General features: G+C 31.2%; 2 protein-coding genes across 3 annotated transcripts; one reads left to right on the top strand and one right to left on the bottom strand.

The window, feature by feature from the left end:
- Positions 1–4,291: 4,291 nt before the first annotated feature.
- On the bottom strand, positions 4,292–6,003 carry LOC124830969 (putative flavonol synthase 4). 2 transcript variants are annotated; one of them, XM_047304848.2, is made up of 3 exons: positions 5,445–6,003; positions 4,681–5,038; positions 4,292–4,549 (listed from the first exon to the last, which is right to left on the bottom strand). In XM_047304848.2, the coding sequence occupies exons 1-3, from the start codon at positions 5,885–5,887 to the stop codon at positions 4,313–4,315; spliced, it is 1,038 nt and encodes a 345-aa protein (XP_047160804.2). In that variant the 5' UTR covers positions 5,888–6,003; the 3' UTR covers positions 4,292–4,312. The 2 variants fall into 2 exon arrangements, with proteins under 2 accessions (XP_047160804.2, XP_087949440.1); XM_088093314.1 differs by having other exon boundaries at positions 4,681–5,011.
- A 4,917-nt stretch (positions 6,004–10,920) lies between these two features.
- ABCG29 (pleiotropic drug resistance 1) lies at positions 10,921–19,593 on the top strand. Its single transcript, XM_047304844.2, has 23 exons — positions 10,921–11,216; positions 11,390–11,764; positions 12,709–12,918; positions 13,062–13,146; positions 13,268–13,427; positions 13,520–13,596; positions 13,678–13,731; positions 13,889–13,979; positions 14,509–14,810; positions 15,105–15,703; positions 15,805–15,965; positions 16,051–16,157; positions 16,250–16,403; positions 16,506–16,658; positions 16,779–16,951; positions 17,039–17,371; positions 17,464–17,754; positions 17,845–17,928; positions 18,023–18,156; positions 18,241–18,468; positions 18,561–18,732; positions 18,824–19,078; positions 19,164–19,593. The coding sequence occupies exons 2-23, from the start codon at positions 11,409–11,411 to the stop codon at positions 19,431–19,433; spliced, it is 4,449 nt and encodes a 1,482-aa protein (XP_047160800.1). The 5' UTR covers positions 10,921–11,216; positions 11,390–11,408; the 3' UTR covers positions 19,434–19,593.
- The last annotated feature ends 227 nt before the right edge of the window (positions 19,594–19,820 follow it).

Genomic DNA, 19,820 nt, shown 5'->3' with positions numbered 1-19,820 from the left:
AAGATATGTTTCATAGTTAGATTTTATATTGTTTTGGATGTGTGTTAAGAATCATAATTAATACTTCTTCATATTTTTTCATCAATCCTTATAAAGTCAATTTCAGTCTTTCGTTTTCAGTCTTCTAACTAACTAAACATGTCAGTATTTATCAAAGACACTCTAACGCTTAAATTACTTATGTATATTTGATTGGTTAATACAGTAAAATCTCAAATTTATAAGAAATGCAATCACATATCCCCTTACCTTACATATATATTTATAGATTTCTAAATAAATTTTTAATTAGAATTAACCGCCGAAAAATTAATAAGTGTGTTTTACTTATAATGTGTTGGATTTGTACTACTAGTGCCTAATAATGATTATACTAATCGGTTTACTGAAAAACCCTTTAGTTTACATAAATTTGGTGTTAAAAACGATCTTTTTAATGTTTTTAAAAACATTAACCGAAGGTTCAAAGAATAAATCAGACAATCATATAATACATATGTTATTAAAAAGACATAAACATAACTAATTTTGTTAAATTCATAATTAATATTACCTTTGAAATAACTAAAACATAATCTATTTAACTCTATCAAAGTAGCATTTAGGAGCAATATTTGAGTACCTTAAAGAAATTATCGTTTTGTTTTGAAAAAAACAAATGAAGAGCATACATGTGTCATATCTAAGTGTGTAACAAAGAAAATTTTAAATTTGATATAAATCCCTGATTTTATTGACAAACAATCTCACAACTAAATTAAATAGTTGATGATATTTATAGTCTATAAACCATTTATAATGTTCTTGAAGTTTAATTTTTATTTAATTTAAGATGGTGATTTTTTATTTTATCTATTGAAATTTCATTCTGAAAACATATACATAGAGAAAACAATCTCCAAGACCAATTAATATTTGTATTCAAAATAAATAAATAAATAAAACAAATTTAAAATAAGTAAAATAATATTCTTATTATTAGAACAAAAGTCACAATAGAAAAAATTATATATAAAAATAAATTCGATTCCTACCCATTTTACTTTTTTTTAGTTGTGCAACAACATTCTTTCCTCATTTTTTTATTATTTTCTTAAAATCCAATCAATTCATAACAAAACATAAATCATTAAAAGAGTTAAAGACACCTAATAATTTACCACATAAACAGTATTATATACATAAAATATATTAAACTTCTGAATGGAAGAACAAATCACAACTTACTCATACACATAAAATTTTCAAAATCTATCTATTTCTATAATCTTGATTAAAAACTACAGTTGTATGATAAATTTTCGTTTACTAGAGGTGTAGCATTTGAGATTTAAAAGTCACATAAGGGAAAATCACGTGCAATAGTGAAAAAATTAAACTCGTAATTTGATTTTGGGTTAAATATGTTTTTAGTCCCTAAACTATTGACCGTTTTTTGTTTTCATCCCTCTTTCAAAATAAGGTACAATTTGGTCTTCATTCTTTTCAAAATTTTGGTTTTAGTCCTTCAAAACTAACACCGTTAAAAATGTGGTAATTTTCGAGATTAGTTTTCGAGGACTAAAACTAGAGTTTCGAAAAGAATGAGGATCAAATTTTACCTTATTTTAAAAGAGGGACGAAAACCAGAAACGGCCAATAGTTTAGGGACTAAAAACATATTTAACCCTTTGATTTTCTAAATTGATTAAATTGATCTTATGTTTTAAGTAAGTTTGAGAAGGATATAAAAAGGAAAGAGGGTATAATTAATGGATACGAAAGTGAGGCTCCCAAAAAGCTTATACAATGCATGTCGAAAGTGCTTTTGGCCAATTTTAAATTTTTACTCAAACAGATAAAGCATATATAGTTGCCAGAAACTAGCAATCATTCAGAAGACGAAGACTATTAGACTAAGCAAAACCATGTTTTTGTTATTGAATTAAGCTGCTGGACATGCAGATGGCAAATTCCAACCGAGTCGCCGCGTTCCAAATTCAGTTTAATCTAAATACGTTTCTTTTGCTTTTACAATAGTTATCCCTCTTCTTTTTCTTTTCTCTTTTAAGGCAAATTATTGGTCATAATCCATTCATCAAAAGTCGACTCTGATACAATTTAACAAAATCTCTTTGTATACTTATTCATAGTGATATGTATTATTACGATTCCAAAACGTAGAATGATATTATTAGAATTAATTATCATATATTCATATTTATTGAGTGATACTATTAAGATTAATTTCCAGATGTATTGTTCGTTTTATTATATTTTAATTTACAAGATTATTAGATGTAAAATGGTATAAACTTAAAGGATAAAATTTAATAGAATAAATAATTGATTTAATATAATAAGTATTGAAATATTTTGTTTTTAGCGGAATATGAAAATAACAGCATCTTGATAAAATAATTTTAATTTTATTATTTTTGTTGGAAATCTATTAATATTTAATTATAAAAATTAATATTAATATAAAATTAACATGAATTCTTTTAAAATTTAACTTAATTTTGAAAAATTAATTTATAAAATGAAATTTGTATTTATTTATTATGAACTAACCTTATTTCCATGGAAACGGTACTTCCCAACAATTGTTCAATTATTATATTAAGTTTAAACAAAATTAATAAAATTAAAGGCCTTTTTATAAAAAAAAATCACAATATTTTCTTTATTAAACAAAAACGAAATGTGTGAATATTTATTGTATTATTTCCTTCCATTGATATTTATAAACAGTATATTTTAGCATATTGAAGTTTTCTTATTAATTTACATCTTTTGTTATTTTAGAGCTTAAAATGGTAAGGGTTTAGTATGCTTTTCTTTTTGGGTTATGACAGAGGATTCATGGATCATCTGAGAATCCAGAAATAAAGGTTTGGATAACATGAAGTCTTATCCACTTGGCGGAATACATTTTTCTCAGAATCGCTTTTCTCATAAGAAAATAAAGATTATGATTCTCTTCAGAATCTAGATTAACTCTTCCTTAAGAATGTGTCTCCGTTGGTGAGTGGCAAACACACCATAATTGTTAGTAGAAAAATTAGGTTATCCAATGGGATGCTTAAAAGTGCATAATGAAGCCAACATCTACGTCTCAATATGAAATTGGAAAGAAGATGCTTATTTAGTTGCTTTGTTTTCTTCTCCAGTATTATAATTGCACTACTTTTTCACATGTGATTTCTTTTTCTGGTAACAATAATCGTGATTCATTCTTATTAACTTGTTTATCTATAATGGCAAACACAAGATTTACAGAGAAAAGCAAAGCCAAAAGGCTTCACTCTTCCATTTACTTTTTGGAAATTTATTCGTAATGAACATTTTACAACCATGATATCCATAAAAAGTAATATGTTTTGAGATGCTGTTCATCATAAAGCATTACTTTGATTAACTTTACTTAATTTTGGTTAGGATTCTGTTTTTCTTTTATCTTCCCATACATTACTCTTTTGTTTATGTTTAAAGTGTTTCTTCACGTAGTTTCTCGTTTTTCTCTCACAGTTTTTTAAAATTTCAAAAATATTTCTTGCATTTCAAAACATTTTAGGTTTCACTTCTTTTCCGTTTTTATTTAAAAATTTGTTGAAGAAAAAATCTTTTAATAAATTTTAAAATTCGTTCAAAGATTTTCCAAGTTTTTAACTGATTTTGAAATTCTTTAAAAAAATTTTCAATAAATTTTGAAATTTGTTGAAGTTATTGAAAAAAGTTTTAACGAATTTTAAAATTTATTGAAGAATTTTTTTTAACAAATTTTTGAAATTCAGTCAACATTTATTAAATAATTTTTTTTAAAACTTTAATAATTATTAAAATCTGATACTTTTAAAATGTGGAGATGTAAAATATGTGAATATCTTTTATTGGAAGCTTTATTTTATCTTCATATCTGTCTCACTGGACAGCTCCTTCATATTTCCTCTTTTTTTCTAATTATTTTCCATTATCAATTTTCTTAATTGTCTATGTTGTGCAACCTCATTGTTTATTTTTTCCTAAAGCATCACCGATATGATCGAACTTTCGAAACAGATTTTCATTGAATATCTTGATAAAATGAACTTCTGTTGAGTGTCTCGAAAATAATTCTAAAAGAATTAAAAAAAGGGGTGTCAATATCACGGTTAACGGGTACAATTCTGGTCTGGACTTTGCGCATGTTTGCCCAGCAGACTATGGACAGACTTCTTTGGTGCTAAAATTTTGGGTCATACAGAGTCAGTTTGAGGTTCAACTTTCTGCATTGTATAAAAATCTTCACTCATCTCCTTTCAAATCGGAATATAACAATTATATTTTGCATTCAATAACAAGGACAACATAAAGAAAATTTTAGACAAATCAGGACATGACACACAAGGGTCAAAATCATGGCCAATAGGACTTGCAAGCCCAGTGAAATAGTTCTTTCCCCACTGTTTTGAAAATTGCTCTTGTTGTTTGGCGGTGAATAGAGGAAAGCCATTGAAATGCAGTCCTCTTTCTCCCCTTTAAATATTGGCCTTCCAATCACGTGCTTGTACTGCCCATCACTCAACATCTGAAACAAAGCAATGCAAAGCTGCTTAATTGGAGGTCAACTACAAAAAAGCAAAAGTTATCACTGTTTTATAAATTAATTTCATTTTCTTTGTTCGAATATAATGTTCAGAAACCAGAAATTGAGAGAACCTGAGTTTGGTCTCCGGCGGTGATTACAAGGGCTCCTTTTTCTGGAAAGAAAGAGAGCCAACCTTTCTTAGAGTAAACCTGAAACTCAGAAGACCCGCCACATAGATGCAAGCACAGGCAATGAGAGTATCGGTTTCCCCTCATCACCATTCTAATCACATCATAGTTTATAGAGTTGGCACATTGTCCTGACGTCTTATCAGAGCAGTGCTTATAAACAGAACAAACTGTCCCACGTTCATGCCCACCAATCATTTTCACAGAGTCTGCAACTTTTGGGGGAGAATCTTCGAATATCACTTGCAAAATTTTCTCGGCCACCTTCTCTATCCTGGCCACAAGATTCTCCATCTTCTTACTGAACGTTGAAGAAATTTAAAATCAGACTAATTTAAATTCACGTCTTTAGCGTCATTTGATTTAACTAAATCTATTTGTTCTTGTGTAACATTAACCTAATTAGATGACAATTATATATGGACATCTGTTCTTTCAAAATTTAACTCCTTGACCACTTTTTTTTATTATTAATAAAATAATAATAAATATAAAATTTAGACAGTTTTGTTATTATTATATTAATAAAAAAATTGTTACATGATTGTATTTTGAAAAGAAAGTGTCAAACATATTTTTCAAAATTACTAGAAAATGATTGTATATGACTAATATTTCATATATTGGTAGTGAAATACCCTGCAACTTAGCTAGTAGCAACTGAAATGAAATGCATGCTAAATAAATTAATTAATTAACTAGTTTACTTGAAATTGGAATATCCGGCTGCCGAAACTTGCTGCATTCTGAGGTTGAACTCCTTATCTCTTCCCCAGACGAACTCGTCATCTTCCTCGAAACCCCACGGGCTCTCCGCCGACCTCGTCACGCCGCCTCGCTTCTCCGGCGGCACCTGGAAAATTGAGATGGAAGCTTCCGCCGGCGACGCGATCACGTCCGGTGGAATCCCATGGTTGAGCAGCTGAAAGCATCCGACAGTTGCGAAAGAGTCCGAAATGACGTGACGAAGAGCATCGTCGGAACCTAAGGAGGGGAAGTCCACCTTTGGAAGCGGCTTTTGGTGGTTGTAGTTAATGTTGGGGAGACGGAGAGAGGTCTCCAAGAATCGGCGGAAAACGTCGTCGTTGGAGAGCGATGACGTTCGCCTGGCAGTGGCCACAGGAGATGGCGGCGGGGCATGGAAATCCATTGCAGTCCGGCAGAGAAGAGAACGAATCAACTTTTTTCATTCATTTGTGAGTGTTGTTTTTTGTTATTAAAAGAAGAGAAATAACAGTGAAGCACCATTCCTGTCTATAATCACCATGTCCCACCTTGCTTACACTTTACACTATGACAGACACGTTTCTTCAACTATAAAATTATTTATATTAGTGCTTTCGTACTTAATTAACCTTTTAATTAAAATTAATCTCCATTTAAATATAAAACTAGAACTGAAAATATCCTGGTTTCGTTGGCTTTGTTCCCCAGCTTTTTTTTTTTTAATTTATAAACGTACTTTAATATGCGACTTTATTAGCTGGGAACTTATAATGGTAAAAATAAGAAATCTTTTCAAATAAACCTAAAAGAAATTAATTTTTTTTCTTTTTGAATGGATGTATCATCTTAAAGAAACGTATATGAAGTAAGTTTGATTTAAATTTTTCCATGGTATCGTAGAAAATATGAATGTTTTACGAAGAGTTGAGAGATAAATGGAAGAGGGGGAGGGTGCTAACTTTCTTAGGATGAGCGGCTTGAATAGCATATTCGGAGTGGCACTAGCAGTTGTCAAAAAAAATTCGTGGAAGTTCAATAGCCCAACAAAAGTAATCGGCCCAGTTTTTCAAGCCCAAATTTGAACTTCGAAACCGAAGATTAGCCCCAAGAAATAATGGGCACACTCAAGGAAGAAGCTTCCTGCATCTCCATATGTTTCTTTCTGCATCCTTAAATAAAACACTTTTTTTTTCTAAATATACTATTAAAAAATATTTTTTTGAAAAAGAAATAATTTTTTAATTACATAATTTTTAACTTTCAAATTTTATGATAAAAAAAAGAGCACGATAGAAAAAAAATATCATGGAAATGCAGAGAAAAACATATGAAAGAGCATGAGAAACGCACCCTCAAGGAAATACACACAGTGAACCCGGGTAGGAGAGTGAAAGTAAGAATTCCATCAAATCAAACTAAATTTAAAACATTCAAAAGTCGCAAATCAGATTTAGCTTACGTTTTTAGTAAATAGTTTGGTCAATCAGCATTGAATTTAAGTTAATATTAATTTTCCAATATTCAATTGTATAATCGATTGAAAACTAGTTCAAAAATCGATTTTAAATTTTTCCACCAACAGGTTTTGTAAATGAGAATAGTGAAATTTCAAATTTCAATTCGTATAATTTGTTTCAAATTATATTTTTTTTCCTTGACAAATACAATCAATATAATTCAATCCTATGAAATATTGTTTTAAAAAATGTTTTTCATCTATTTATATAATATAATTTATTCATATATTATAATTTCTTCATGAATAAATCAAACTATAGACGTTTTTCTAGGAAATTAGAAATGAAAATGAAATTGATTTTAAAGAAACTGAAAAGGAAATTCGTATTCTTTCAGAGATATTAAATATAAAAAAATGAAATAAGGTGTCATAAAGTTGAATAAAGATTATACCAAATCAATTATATAGTATAAATTCAATGCCCACAAGAAGCACAAACACAGAAAAGCTGTTCCATAGATTTTATTTCAAACCATAACCTTGGTTTTGGAGAAAAAATGTATAACTTTTGACTAAATGGTTGTGAAGCATTATGAAATAGTAGAACGTGGAAGTTGAATGTTATTAGTCATAAATTGGAAAAACAATGCCTCTTTACTTTAGTTTGTCTATCATTCCATTAAGCATTTCCATGTCAAGTGACTTCCACAGTTGAAGAAAATTATTATTAAAACTATTTAATTTACTTTTTGCGATCTCATTTACATATGACATGCTAATATTCATATAAAAAAATGTTTAGAACCCAAACTAACTAATAAATCAAATCTATGAATGAAGTGGAAAATTCTTACTATGAGTCCAAAGTAACATTTAACATTTTTAATAGTATATGCACTATTATCCACCCGATTATAAATTGATTTCTTGTTATATTTAACTTTTTTGAAAATGATAAAAGAAGAAGATAAATTACTAAAAAATTCTTTGCTAGTCATATAATCAATTAATAGACATCATTGTACAAATAAGATATCCAACCAAAAATTTCAAATCAGATTGATGTAACGGCTTCTAGAAACAAAGAAGAAAACATTCACATTAGTTATACGTGCATCACTTATTTATCTACTTGGAAAATAGTATTGACAAAAAATATCTTCTTAAAACTAGTTAACTGAGAAAAATAATATGATTGGAAAAACAATTATTACTACGTGAAATTCAAATATAAATAAGTAATTTTTTTTAAAAGCGAGTATAGATTTAAGTGAGTATTATTTTTTATTGTGATAAGAAGATTTTTTCTAGGATTAAATTATGATGTAAATATTTCTATATTGTATGATTATCTGGTTAACTCGGAATTCATTTAAACGATTAATTATAGGACGAAATCAATGGCATTTCATTTTTATGTTAATGTGGTAACATCTTAGAAATTATGTCATTTGTAAGAATATTAATCTTAATATTAATTAATTTAAAAAAATATAATTATCATCAGTTGGGTAATGATTAAATTGTCACCAATTAAAGATACAATTCAATATTTATAAATATAAGTTTAAGATAAAAAGATAAATTAATTGTTTAAATTTCTAAATTTTTACAGTAATTTCCTAAACTATCAAAGGGTTTTATTAGTTAAGAACAAAATTGGGAGTTAGACATTATTCCTATATCATTAAATTTGATTTCACATCGGAAACCATATCTATTAGAAAGAATTTTATATATATATATATATGAAATGTTGTGTTGTGTGCCAGCATATCGGGTAAAAGACAGATGAAAGCGTGTGAGTGATGAATCATGAGTCGTAGAACTGCATATCACAACGTACATACATATAGATACAAATTAACATTATAATAATTAATATTATAAAGGTAACATAATAGAGTTCTACCATTCTTATATTTCCATGTTATTTAATCTCCCGTAACAATTGTAAGCAAACACTAACAATGGGATTAGCTTTCTTTAATAGTGTTTTGGTGTACATGTTATAGTTTTAACATTTTCTATTTTTTTTTCATTATTTCATTTTTTAAATTTCATGGTTTAAAAAAAAAGAACTATCTAATAAATGGTATTGATGAAAAACCGAAAACTATCAATAAGAATTAAAATATTTTGATGATTATTTTTCATTATAATAATATTCATAGTAAGTTTTTCGAACATAATAAAATAAAATTTACACCGTCAATGGTTGATTTTGATTGACACGGTCTAAAGAGGGTGACAACCAAGTCAATCCCCTTAAATTAAACACCTTTTTTTTGTCTTTTCATTAAAAAAAATTAACTTAAAGAATAAAACATAAGTTAAAGTGTAGGCAAACTCTATGTTGATAATTTAAAATGATAAATCCAAATTTATTTTCGATTAGTCTAATTAGAATGTATTGAGTTAGTGAGTTCTCAGCTTCATTGACTCGACCTAACTATATATTATATTATATAAAAAAAATATTATCGAAACATGTACTTTCTCTTACGATGGGTGAATTTATATAGTTGGACTATATTTTAAATAATTAACAGTTTGAAGATTCTAAGATAAAATCATTCCTGCTTTATGATTGCTTTTCTAATTTTTAATACATATAATTATTTTAATAACTTAACCCCACTATTTAATTAAAAAAAGTTAATTAAAATTGGATTTGATGTATGAATAATTCTTTACGTATAATATAAATATTTATCAACACTCGTGAATGTTGTTTCTATTTATCTTTTTATTATCATATGTTTATCTCTGTAGATACCATATAGTATATAGTCTCTGTATTATTTTCCTTTAGAAACAACATTAATTCCAGTGGTCAACTGGTTAAATTTCTTTGTCGGGTAACAATAGGTCTCCTAGTAAAGAAAAACAACATAGGCATAAAAATTATTAGGATAATTTTATGTAATTATAAGTAATGCAATAACGTTTATTGATATATTTTCAAATGACATTTGAATCCATCAAAGTAACACTATTTTTATCTAAAAACATTAAAAATAAACTTAAACTCATACTTAAATTTTGAAAAAAATACTTTAAAAAATGAGTGCTTAGGATTGATGTTAATGTAATTTTCTTTTTATATGGGTTTAGCTGTCTGCAGAGAAAATCCGAAAACGGCATAATAACTTAGTCAAACTTTAGGTTCCGTGAAGATAAACTCAAACTTCATTGTGAATAATTTTCTATTGCATAAAAAAATGTTAATTGACACAAGGCAGTGAATCTTTCAGAAGTAATACTTTATATATTGAATAGTTCAGTTTATAGAATTAATCGATTTTTTTCCTGACCAGGTCCTCAAAGGCCATTCAGAGTCTTAAACAGATGTCAAATTACGAGAAAATCGTTCGTTCCATTACTTATCTTCATAATAATTTTTTATATCATGTTTTCTTATCTAATATTCATCTCAATAATCTTGCTGCATTTTATTCTTGATAGGATTATACTTGACCAAGTTATTAGTCATGTTTCATGACGCTTTATTTTTTGCTACAAATTACATATACTAACTTTTTATTTTTTATTTTCAAAGATAGATTAATATTTATAAGATAATGATATTTGACAACATTTTAACATCATTTACGTGTCATTTTATAATTGATCCAAAATTACTTCACAATTAATAATAATAATCATAAATACTAATACAAATCAATCACATAACATACGTAATCTTAAAAATGTGTTATAAAAAAATGTTAGTGAGAAATATCATTATAATTATAAAGTGCATCAATAATGTGATTAATTAATTGGAAGAATATTTTCCAATATTTTTCATAGTAACGAATATTTTCCGTACAAAAACAGTGTGGGGATATACTGTTCACTGTTCAACGTTCATGTTTGGATGATCCGTCTTTCTTGCATTTAGCACACTACACACATAATAAGTCGTTAATTAATTATTCATCAAGTGTTTCATTTGAATAAAGGATTAAGACAAACGACAATTCTGCCACCGAACCAATCTCTCTCTTGGTCTTCTCTCTCCATTCTCTCACTCATCTATCACATATACATCTATATATGCATAATATTCTTTCCATCATTAGACTATATACAATACTTTCTTCATACCAGAAACATTTTACTGGTTTATCAGTTCCAAATCTTCTCTCATGAGTGGAAAACATGTAAAAGAGAGAAGAAAATATGAGGGAAAGATATCCACAAACTAATCTTTTAGTTTCAACCCCCCAACAACCAAACTTTCTTTGCTGAGCAGAGAAGTTGAAGTTCTATAATCCAATACATTCATGTAAGTACTATATTTGCACAATACACTTCATAAATCTTTTATGTTTGATCAGTTTGAAATATGGAACCAGAAAACTGGTATTCTCATCTTTTATCTTTCTTTTTTATGTTTTTTCTTTCATGGTTGAAACATCCTTGTTGTAATTATGTTGTCATGTCATGTCTGAAATCCAGAACTGCAGAGAGATATAAAATGGAGGGTAGCAATTTAAGCAGAAGCATAAGTAGGAGCTTGAGCAGGTCAAGTTGGAGAATGGAGGGTGTGTTTGCGAGTGGGAGATATTCGCGAAGGACATCAAATATTGACGAGGACGAAGAGGCTCTCAAGTGGGCAGCCATAGAGAGATTACCAACCTACGACAGACTAAGAACAAGTATCCTTCAAACTTTTGCAGAGGGTGATCATGCTCGTCCCAATTTGCAACACAGAGAAGTCGATGTTAGAAAGTTAGATGTCAACGAAAGGCAAGAGTTTATTGACAGAATCTTCAAGGTTGCCGAAGAAGACAATGAAAAGTACTTGAGCAAGTTCAGAAACAGACTAGAAAAGTGAGTTCTTTCTATCTTTCGTCTTCGCCCTTCTGCACCAGAATCTGAGAAACTTCAGCCATAGTTTGTTTCTTATAAGTTATATTATATATTCACGAACGACTTTGCTTTCTTCCATTTACTTCTGACTTACTCAATCATGTTTTGAGTGGACATTTTGCTTTCCATTGAATTCCTTTACATACGTTAAAAGAAACAAAAACGAAGGTTAAGGTTATGTATGATACAGCTTTGACTTCGTTTGAGGCTGCCGGCAAGGTAAGTTTTTTATTTAAGCGTGCACATGACGTAACCACTCATTTGTAATATTAAACGGCGTGTCTTTGTCATTTATCAAAACCAACATAAAGAAAATTATAAAAAGATCAAATTCAAAAATTAAAGAGTCTGATTTTAAGGAGATGGGGATTAGTAACCCACAAGAGAAATATTCCCAATGCATTATTGAAGAGAGATGGTGACCAGGGGGGAATGAATCATGAACAATAGTGAGCACAGAGATCTATACAAAGAACTTATTCATGTGATTGAATTTTTTGACTTTTCTCCATGCTTCAAAGTTGTTTATTGTCTCACTACATTTAATTATTTGTGGTTATGAGAGGGGTTAAAGAAGGCAAAGGGTAATTCAATACATATGAACAAGTAGAGTGTCAATGTCTGAAATGATACGTTACCTTCTGGTGTAGAAATAGAAAATGACCCTTTCACGAAATTCAACTACAGGTGAATACTATGTCTAGAGATCTTTGATTTGCTATCTTTTTTCCCCTTATATTGTCGTTTTCACTTTTTTCTATTCTGTGGACAAGTCATTGCTTCAAAATCATGTCACACTCACACATGTTTATGGATACACTTTTTTCTAAGAAATTGGTACCACGTTCAATACTTTATGCAGAACAATTAATATGAACTTGTTTTTCCAATTGTTGCAATTGCAGGGTTGGTATCCGACTCCCAACAGTAGAAGTGAGGTTTCAAAATTTGACAGTTGAGGCTGATTCCTACGTTGGCAGCAGAGCTCTGCCAACCCTACCAAACGTTGCATTGAACATTGCTGAATCAGCTCTTGGATTGTGTGGGATTAGTACTGCAAAGAGAACAAAGCTCACAATTCTTAAAGATGTCTCCGGCATTATTAAACCTTCTAGGTACCACCTCGAGATTTTCATCATTAATTACTCTGAACCTATCTAACTAAAATCTTTCAAGCCTAGTTCATCTAGGTTTACTTGTTCATTATTATAATTCGGGTTGGTGTACTGTAACCATTCCTATTGTTCTATCTATATAGAATGGCCCTTCTGCTTGGTCCTCCATCTTCAGGGAAAACGACCCTTTTGCTGGCGTTGGCTGGAAAATTGGACAATGATTTGAGGGTAGATTCCAGCCCTTTCATTTTCTTGACTAAGCTATAATAGGAAAGAAAATCAAAATTCATAATTTATACTTTTCTAGCACGTGGAGTTGAATAAAAGGAGTTTTGTTTGAATGAAACAGGTTCGAGGAGAAATCTCCTACAACGGGTACAAGCTCAATGAGTTTGTCCCTAGAAAGACTTCAGCCTACATTAGCCAGAATGATGTGCATATTGGAGAAATGACAGTAAAAGAAACCTTCGATTTCTCAGCTAGATGTCAAGGAGTTGGAACACGATATGGTAATAAAAAATCACTGTAAAATCCTTAACTAATTTTCCAGTTCAAGTATCTATAACTAGTTGAAACTTATCCGACAAATATGTTACTCTAGACCTATTAGCCGAGCTTGCTCGAAGGGAAAAAGAAGCTGGAATATTTCCAGAGGCAGAACTTGATCTTTTCATGAAGGTATTGATTAGATTAAACAACCCAGAACTTTCACAGGTTTGTTAATTTATATAATTGTTCTGACATTTTCAACACTTTTAGGCCACTGCAATGGAGGGAACCGAAAGCAGTCTCATCACTGACTATACTCTCAAAGTGAGTGATTTTTCTTACACAACATTTATTATGTTTACGGTTTATGATTATTCATTCCCACCCAGAAAAATCCAAACCATGATCTCAGAACTTACCTATCTATCTTTTCAATGAGCAATGAAAGATAATAACTTGTTAGTGTTTGATGTATGGATAGATATTGGGGCTTGATATTTGCAAAGATACGATCGTGGGTGATGAAATGCACAGAGGAGTGTCTGGTGGCCAAAAGAAGCGTGTGACAACAGGTAATAACTCAAATCAAATTCTCATTTCTTAAATTCCTCTGTTCTCTGTTCTTCTGTCATACTTTTCTACTTCATTATTTTTTCTGTCTAATATCTTTTCATATAACAAATACTCACTATTTTCTCTATAACCGTGACTCATGAGTGTGAAGAGAAAAAAAAAATGTTTCTTAATAAAATAAATGGTGTGATTACAGAGATAAAATAATATTTACCATTTTTTTTCTTGGACTTGGTCCTTCTTTTCTACATTTTAGATACTGATTTTTAAAAGAATCTTGCTGATTACATACATAACTGTCCTTACCTAAACTTTGCTAAGTTTAAATACTAAAAAAATAATTTTTTATCTTCAGTTCAATTCATAAATTATTAATATCCCTTTCAAATCGATTAAAAAAAAATACACATTTAAATAAAATCCAAGAAGGTTGAAACTCAAGCAATGGTTTACCAATTCAAAGTGACAGTGATATGTATATTATTATATTAATTGAGTTTTGAATGACATGTTATATTATATATATAGGAGAAATGATTGTTGGGCCCACAAAAACATTGCTGATGGATGAGATATCAACGGGTCTTGATAGCTCCACGACATATCAAATAGTGAAATGCTTCCAACAGATTGTGCACCTTACGGAAGCAACCATATTCATGTCTCTACTCCAACCTGCTCCGGAGACGTTCGATCTGTTTGATGATATCATCTTGATATCGGAGGGTCAGATTGTTTATCAGGGCCCACGTGAGCACATCATCGAGTTCTTTGAATCATGTGGATTTAGATGTCCTGAAAGAAAGGGAACCGCAGATTTCTTACAGGAGGTATACCTGCTGAATCACCTATTCCTTTTCAATTACTTAAAAAACAATATCCGGATAAACATAACAATTCAACCATAAATCCTCATTTAAAAATTATATTTTCAATTAAAAAAGTCAAACTGACACATGTACAAGAAAAGACTATTTGATTTAACTTGTGGAGCATAAACTTTTTATATGATTAAAAAAAATTATTGTCTTATAAAAATTATATTATAATATATTGATATTATTTTTTTTCGAATTTAAAAAGATGAAAAGGGAAAGTAAATGATAGTTGTTAATTTTGTATAGGTTACTTCAAGGAAAGACCAAGAACAATATTGGATAAATCGAAACATACCATATCATTACATCACAGTGAGCGAGTTTGCAAATAGATTCAAGCAATTCCATGTTGGAATGCAACTTGAGAATGAACTCTCTGTGGCATTTGACAGATCAAAGGGACATAGAGCAGCTCTTGTTTTCAAGAAATATACAGTGCCCACAATGGGACTTCTTAAGGCATGTTGGGATAAGGAATTGCTACTGATCAAGAGGAACTCTTTCGTCTATATATTTAAGACAGGTCAAATATGCATCATTGGTATCATAGCTGCAACTGTGTTCTTTAGGACCAAAATGCATCAAAGGGATGAGTCTGATGCAGCAGTTTACATAGGTGCCATTTTGTTTACCATGATCATGAACATGTTCAATGGTTTTTCTGAATTACCACTCACCATTGCAAGACTTCCTGTTTTCTACAAGCACAGAGACCACCTTTTCCATCCTCCTTGGACTTATACCCTCCCTAATTTCTTACTAAGGATCCCCATCTCTATCTTTGAAGCTACTGTTTGGGTACTTCTCACATACTACCCAATAGGATTTGCACCTGAAGCTAGCAGGTAACCTTAATTATCTGTTTCACTTCATATTTTATGTTTTTACGCCTACCCATGATGCAAACTAGTACAAGTGTCACATTGTATCCTTATCAAACTTCCAGGTTTTTCAAGCACTTGTTGTTAGTTTTTCTTGTCCAACAAATGGCAGCTGGGATGTTTAGGCTCATATCTGGAGTTTGTAGAACAATGATTATTGCTAACACTGGTGGAGCCCTCATGCTGCTTCTTGTTTTTCTACTTGGAGGTTTTATCCTTCCTAAACGTAAGTGACTGATCCTCTTAATGAATCGTGTAAAGTTTTCAAAGAATGTGTTCACCTTGATGTTTAAGCTTAATGTTATTAATAGGTGACATTCGAGATTGGTGGATATGGGGTTACTGGATTTCACCATTAACATATGCGTACAATGGTTTGACAGTGAACGAATTATTTGCTCCAAGGTGGAACAAACCGGTAAGCAGCATAAGTTTTCAGTAGTAGATGAAAGTGTTGATTCAATGGCTTAACATGAAGTTATTTTTCACTTGAATTTTCATATTTTGTAGTCTACAGATGGTGTCACCCCAATCGGTTTGGCTACGTTAAATAACTTTGACGTTTTCGCTGAGAAAGGATGGTACTGGATAGGTGTGGCGGTTCTCTTGGGCTTCACTGTTCTGTACAATGTTCTCTTCACCTTTGCACTCATGTACCTTAATCGTAAGAACTCATAAAATAACGAAATTTCGATGGATTACTTCCTTCACTGGTTGTTTAGTGCTAATACTGCTTTATTGTATCTTTTGTAATTTGATTCGCTAGCCATTGGGAAAAAACAAGCAATAATATCTGAAGAAGATGCAACCGAAATGGAAACTGGAGGAAACTCTAGGGAAGAGCCTAGACTTGTAAGGCCAGAGCCCAACAGAGAGATAAATCCTCAGCCATTATATTCTACTGATGGAAACAACACACGTAAATATCAAACTAGTTAACTTTGATATTAAGGGCTTTTTCCTTAGCCATAAGGGTAACTTCTGTTAATATAACTGGTGAAACTTCTCAATAGCATTGTCTTGTACATCATAATTTCAGGAGAAGTGGCAATGCAACAAATGAGTGGCCGAGGTCATCCTAGTGGAATGAGAAATGTTGATTCAATGCGTGATTCAACCCTTGGTGTTTCCCCGAAGAAGGGAATGGTTCTACCTTTTCAACCACTTGCAATGTCTTTTGACAGTGTTAATTATTATGTGGACATGCCTGCTGTAAGAATCCTATCACACCCTTTTAACATAACTTTATTATCATTCATACGTAATGGTAAATATGAATGAAACTTTAACTTGTAATAGGAAATGAAAGAGCAAGGAGTGACAGAAGATAGACTACAGTTACTGAGGGAAGTAACTGGTGCCTTTAGGCCAGGAGTTTTGACCGCTTTAATGGGAGTGAGTGGAGCTGGAAAGACAACTTTGATGGATGTTTTAGCTGGGAGAAAAACAGGTGGCTACATTGAAGGAGATGTTAGAATATCAGGCTACCCAAAGAATCAAGAAACATTTGCAAGAATTTCTGGCTACTGTGAGCAGACTGATATCCATTCACCCCAAGTTACTATTCGAGAGTCTTTGATCTATTCTGCTTTCCTTCGTTTACCCAGAGAGGTCAATAATGAGGAGAAAATGGTTAGCACTAAATATTATATCTTTTTTTTTGCCTTTTCTGTGAAGTTACATAGAAGAATGATTCTTATATTCCTTTTTCTTACTCCTCATAGAAATTTGTCGATGAAGTAATGGACTTGGTTGAGCTAGACAATCTCAAGGATGCTATAGTTGGGCTTCCAGGTGTTACGGGGTTGTCTACCGAACAAAGAAAAAGACTAACAATTGCTGTCGAACTTGTTGCCAATCCTTCAATCATTTTCATGGACGAACCCACTTCAGGTCTCGATGCAAGAGCAGCAGCCATTGTGATGAGGACTGTGAGAAACACTGTTGACACTGGAAGAACAGTTGTATGCACAATTCACCAACCTAGCATTGATATCTTTGAGGCTTTTGACGAGGTACCAACAAACTCACAATTTGTATGTTTCATGTGTTTTCTCTCTTTATCTCCATACTCTTTGGTAGATAAACTTTTTCTTGTGCACCAGTTGTTGTTGATGAAGAGAGGAGGCCAAGTGATATACTCAGGACCATTAGGAAGGAATTCGCACAAGATCATAGAATATTTTGAGGTATTACAACAAAATAATTATGAATTTTTTTTACCAAATCATGTGATAAGGGATTCAAGTTTAGCATCAAACTTAATGTTCGTTCCTTGATCAGGCAATCCCAGGGGTCCCAAAAATTAAGGATAAGTACAATCCAGCCACATGGATGTTAGAGGTAAGCTCTATGGCAGCTGAAGTTCGACTTGGAATGGATTTTGCAGAGTACTACAAAACATCATCTTTATACCAGTAAGTCTAAAAACATCTAGGATACTAAACTAATGTTGTCAAGTTAGTTTGATTAAGCTGACATGTATACATACTTATGAGTAGGCGAAACAAAGCTCTTATAAGGGAATTAAGCACACCTCCACCGGGAGCAAAAGATTTGTACTTCCCCACTCAGTATTCTCAATCCACTTGGGAACAATTCAAATCTTGTTTATGGAAGCAATGGTTGACTTATTGGAGAAGTCCAGATTATAACCTTGTCAGATTTTTCTTCACCTTAGCTGTAGCTTTCGTGGTGGGGACAGTATTTTGGAGGGTTGGCAAAAAAAGGTTTAAAGTTGCTACCTTAATTGAACAGATATCTATATTTATTCTCTAAGCATTTTGTTATTACAACTATTTCTTCTGTCATATTTTTGCAGGGGAAGCTCAAGCGACTTGAACACTATTATAGGAGCTCTATATGGATCTATATTTTTCGTTGGTGTTAACAATTGTCAAACTGTTCAACCAGTAGTGGCAGTTGAAAGAACAGTGTTTTATCGAGAAAGAGCTGCTGGAATGTATTCTGCTTTGCCTTATGCCATTGCACAGGTTAAAGGATGCATTTTTTTCAAACAAACATAAAATTTTCTGCATCTTGTACTTGTTGCTTATTATGCTAGCTTTGTTGGTTCATTTGCAGGTTATCTCTGAAATACCGTATGTATTTGTTCAAACTATTTATTTTGCATTCATAGTGTATGCTATGGTGAGCTTTGAATGGAAAGTGGAAAAGGTCCTCTGGTTTTTCTTTGTTAGTTTTTTCTCCTTCTTGTACTTCACATATTATGGGATGATGACTGTTTCCATTACACCAAACCACCAAGTGGCATCAATCTTTGGAGCAGCCTTCTATGGACTCTTCAATCTCTTTTCTGGTTTCTTCATCCCAAGACCAGTAAGTACAGTTCAAGTTTGGTTTTTTTTATAATACTCTTGTGATTTTCTCTAACATAACTGCTTTATCAACCTTGGCATTTCAGAAAATTCCAAAATGGTGGGTTTGGTATTATTGGATTTGCCCAGTAGCATGGACGGTGTATGGGTTGATTGTCTCACAGTATAGAGATGTAGAGATAACCATTTTTGTGCCTGGTGAGAATAATCAAACAATCAAGCACTATATTGAAGATCATTATGGCTTTAAACCCGACTTCATGGGACCGGTTGCTATTGTTTTGGTCGCTTTTCCAGTCTTCTTTGCCTTTATATTTGCCTTCTCCATCAAAACACTAAACTTCCAAACCAGATAAAAAAATGTATACCAGTAAGGAAGTTATGCTCTTGCAGGTTTTACCAGTCAATTTACCTTATGTATGTTCGGAGATAGCAAATGTATACACAAATTTAGAAAACCATGATAACATTTTGAGGTTGTTTGTTTGGGAAATATAAATTATATTGATTCTGTAATTTCTATGCTATTGTGATCTAAACTATGTTGTCAACTTGTTGCGACATGTATTACTATACTTGCAACACGTAAAAAACTGTTTTTACTTTTCTATTGACATGTAAATGTGTTACTCCGCGCAATAAGATTATCTTTTCTCAAATAGCTTTTCTTACACGTACCAATATGTATTCTATGTATTTTTTTGGTGTAAATTTTGTTGGGCCCGTATGAACAATATTAGAAA

The sequence above is a fragment of the Vigna umbellata genome, chromosome 6 (genome assembly GCF_029865625.1).
Source record: "Vigna umbellata cultivar VRB3 chromosome 6, Vumbellata_1.0, whole genome shotgun sequence".
In the NCBI taxonomy this organism is placed as follows: Eukaryota; Viridiplantae; Streptophyta; class Magnoliopsida; order Fabales; family Fabaceae; genus Vigna; species Vigna umbellata.
The sequence above is the reverse complement of the archived record's forward strand: the minus strand, read 5'-3'. Positions and strand labels throughout refer to the sequence as shown.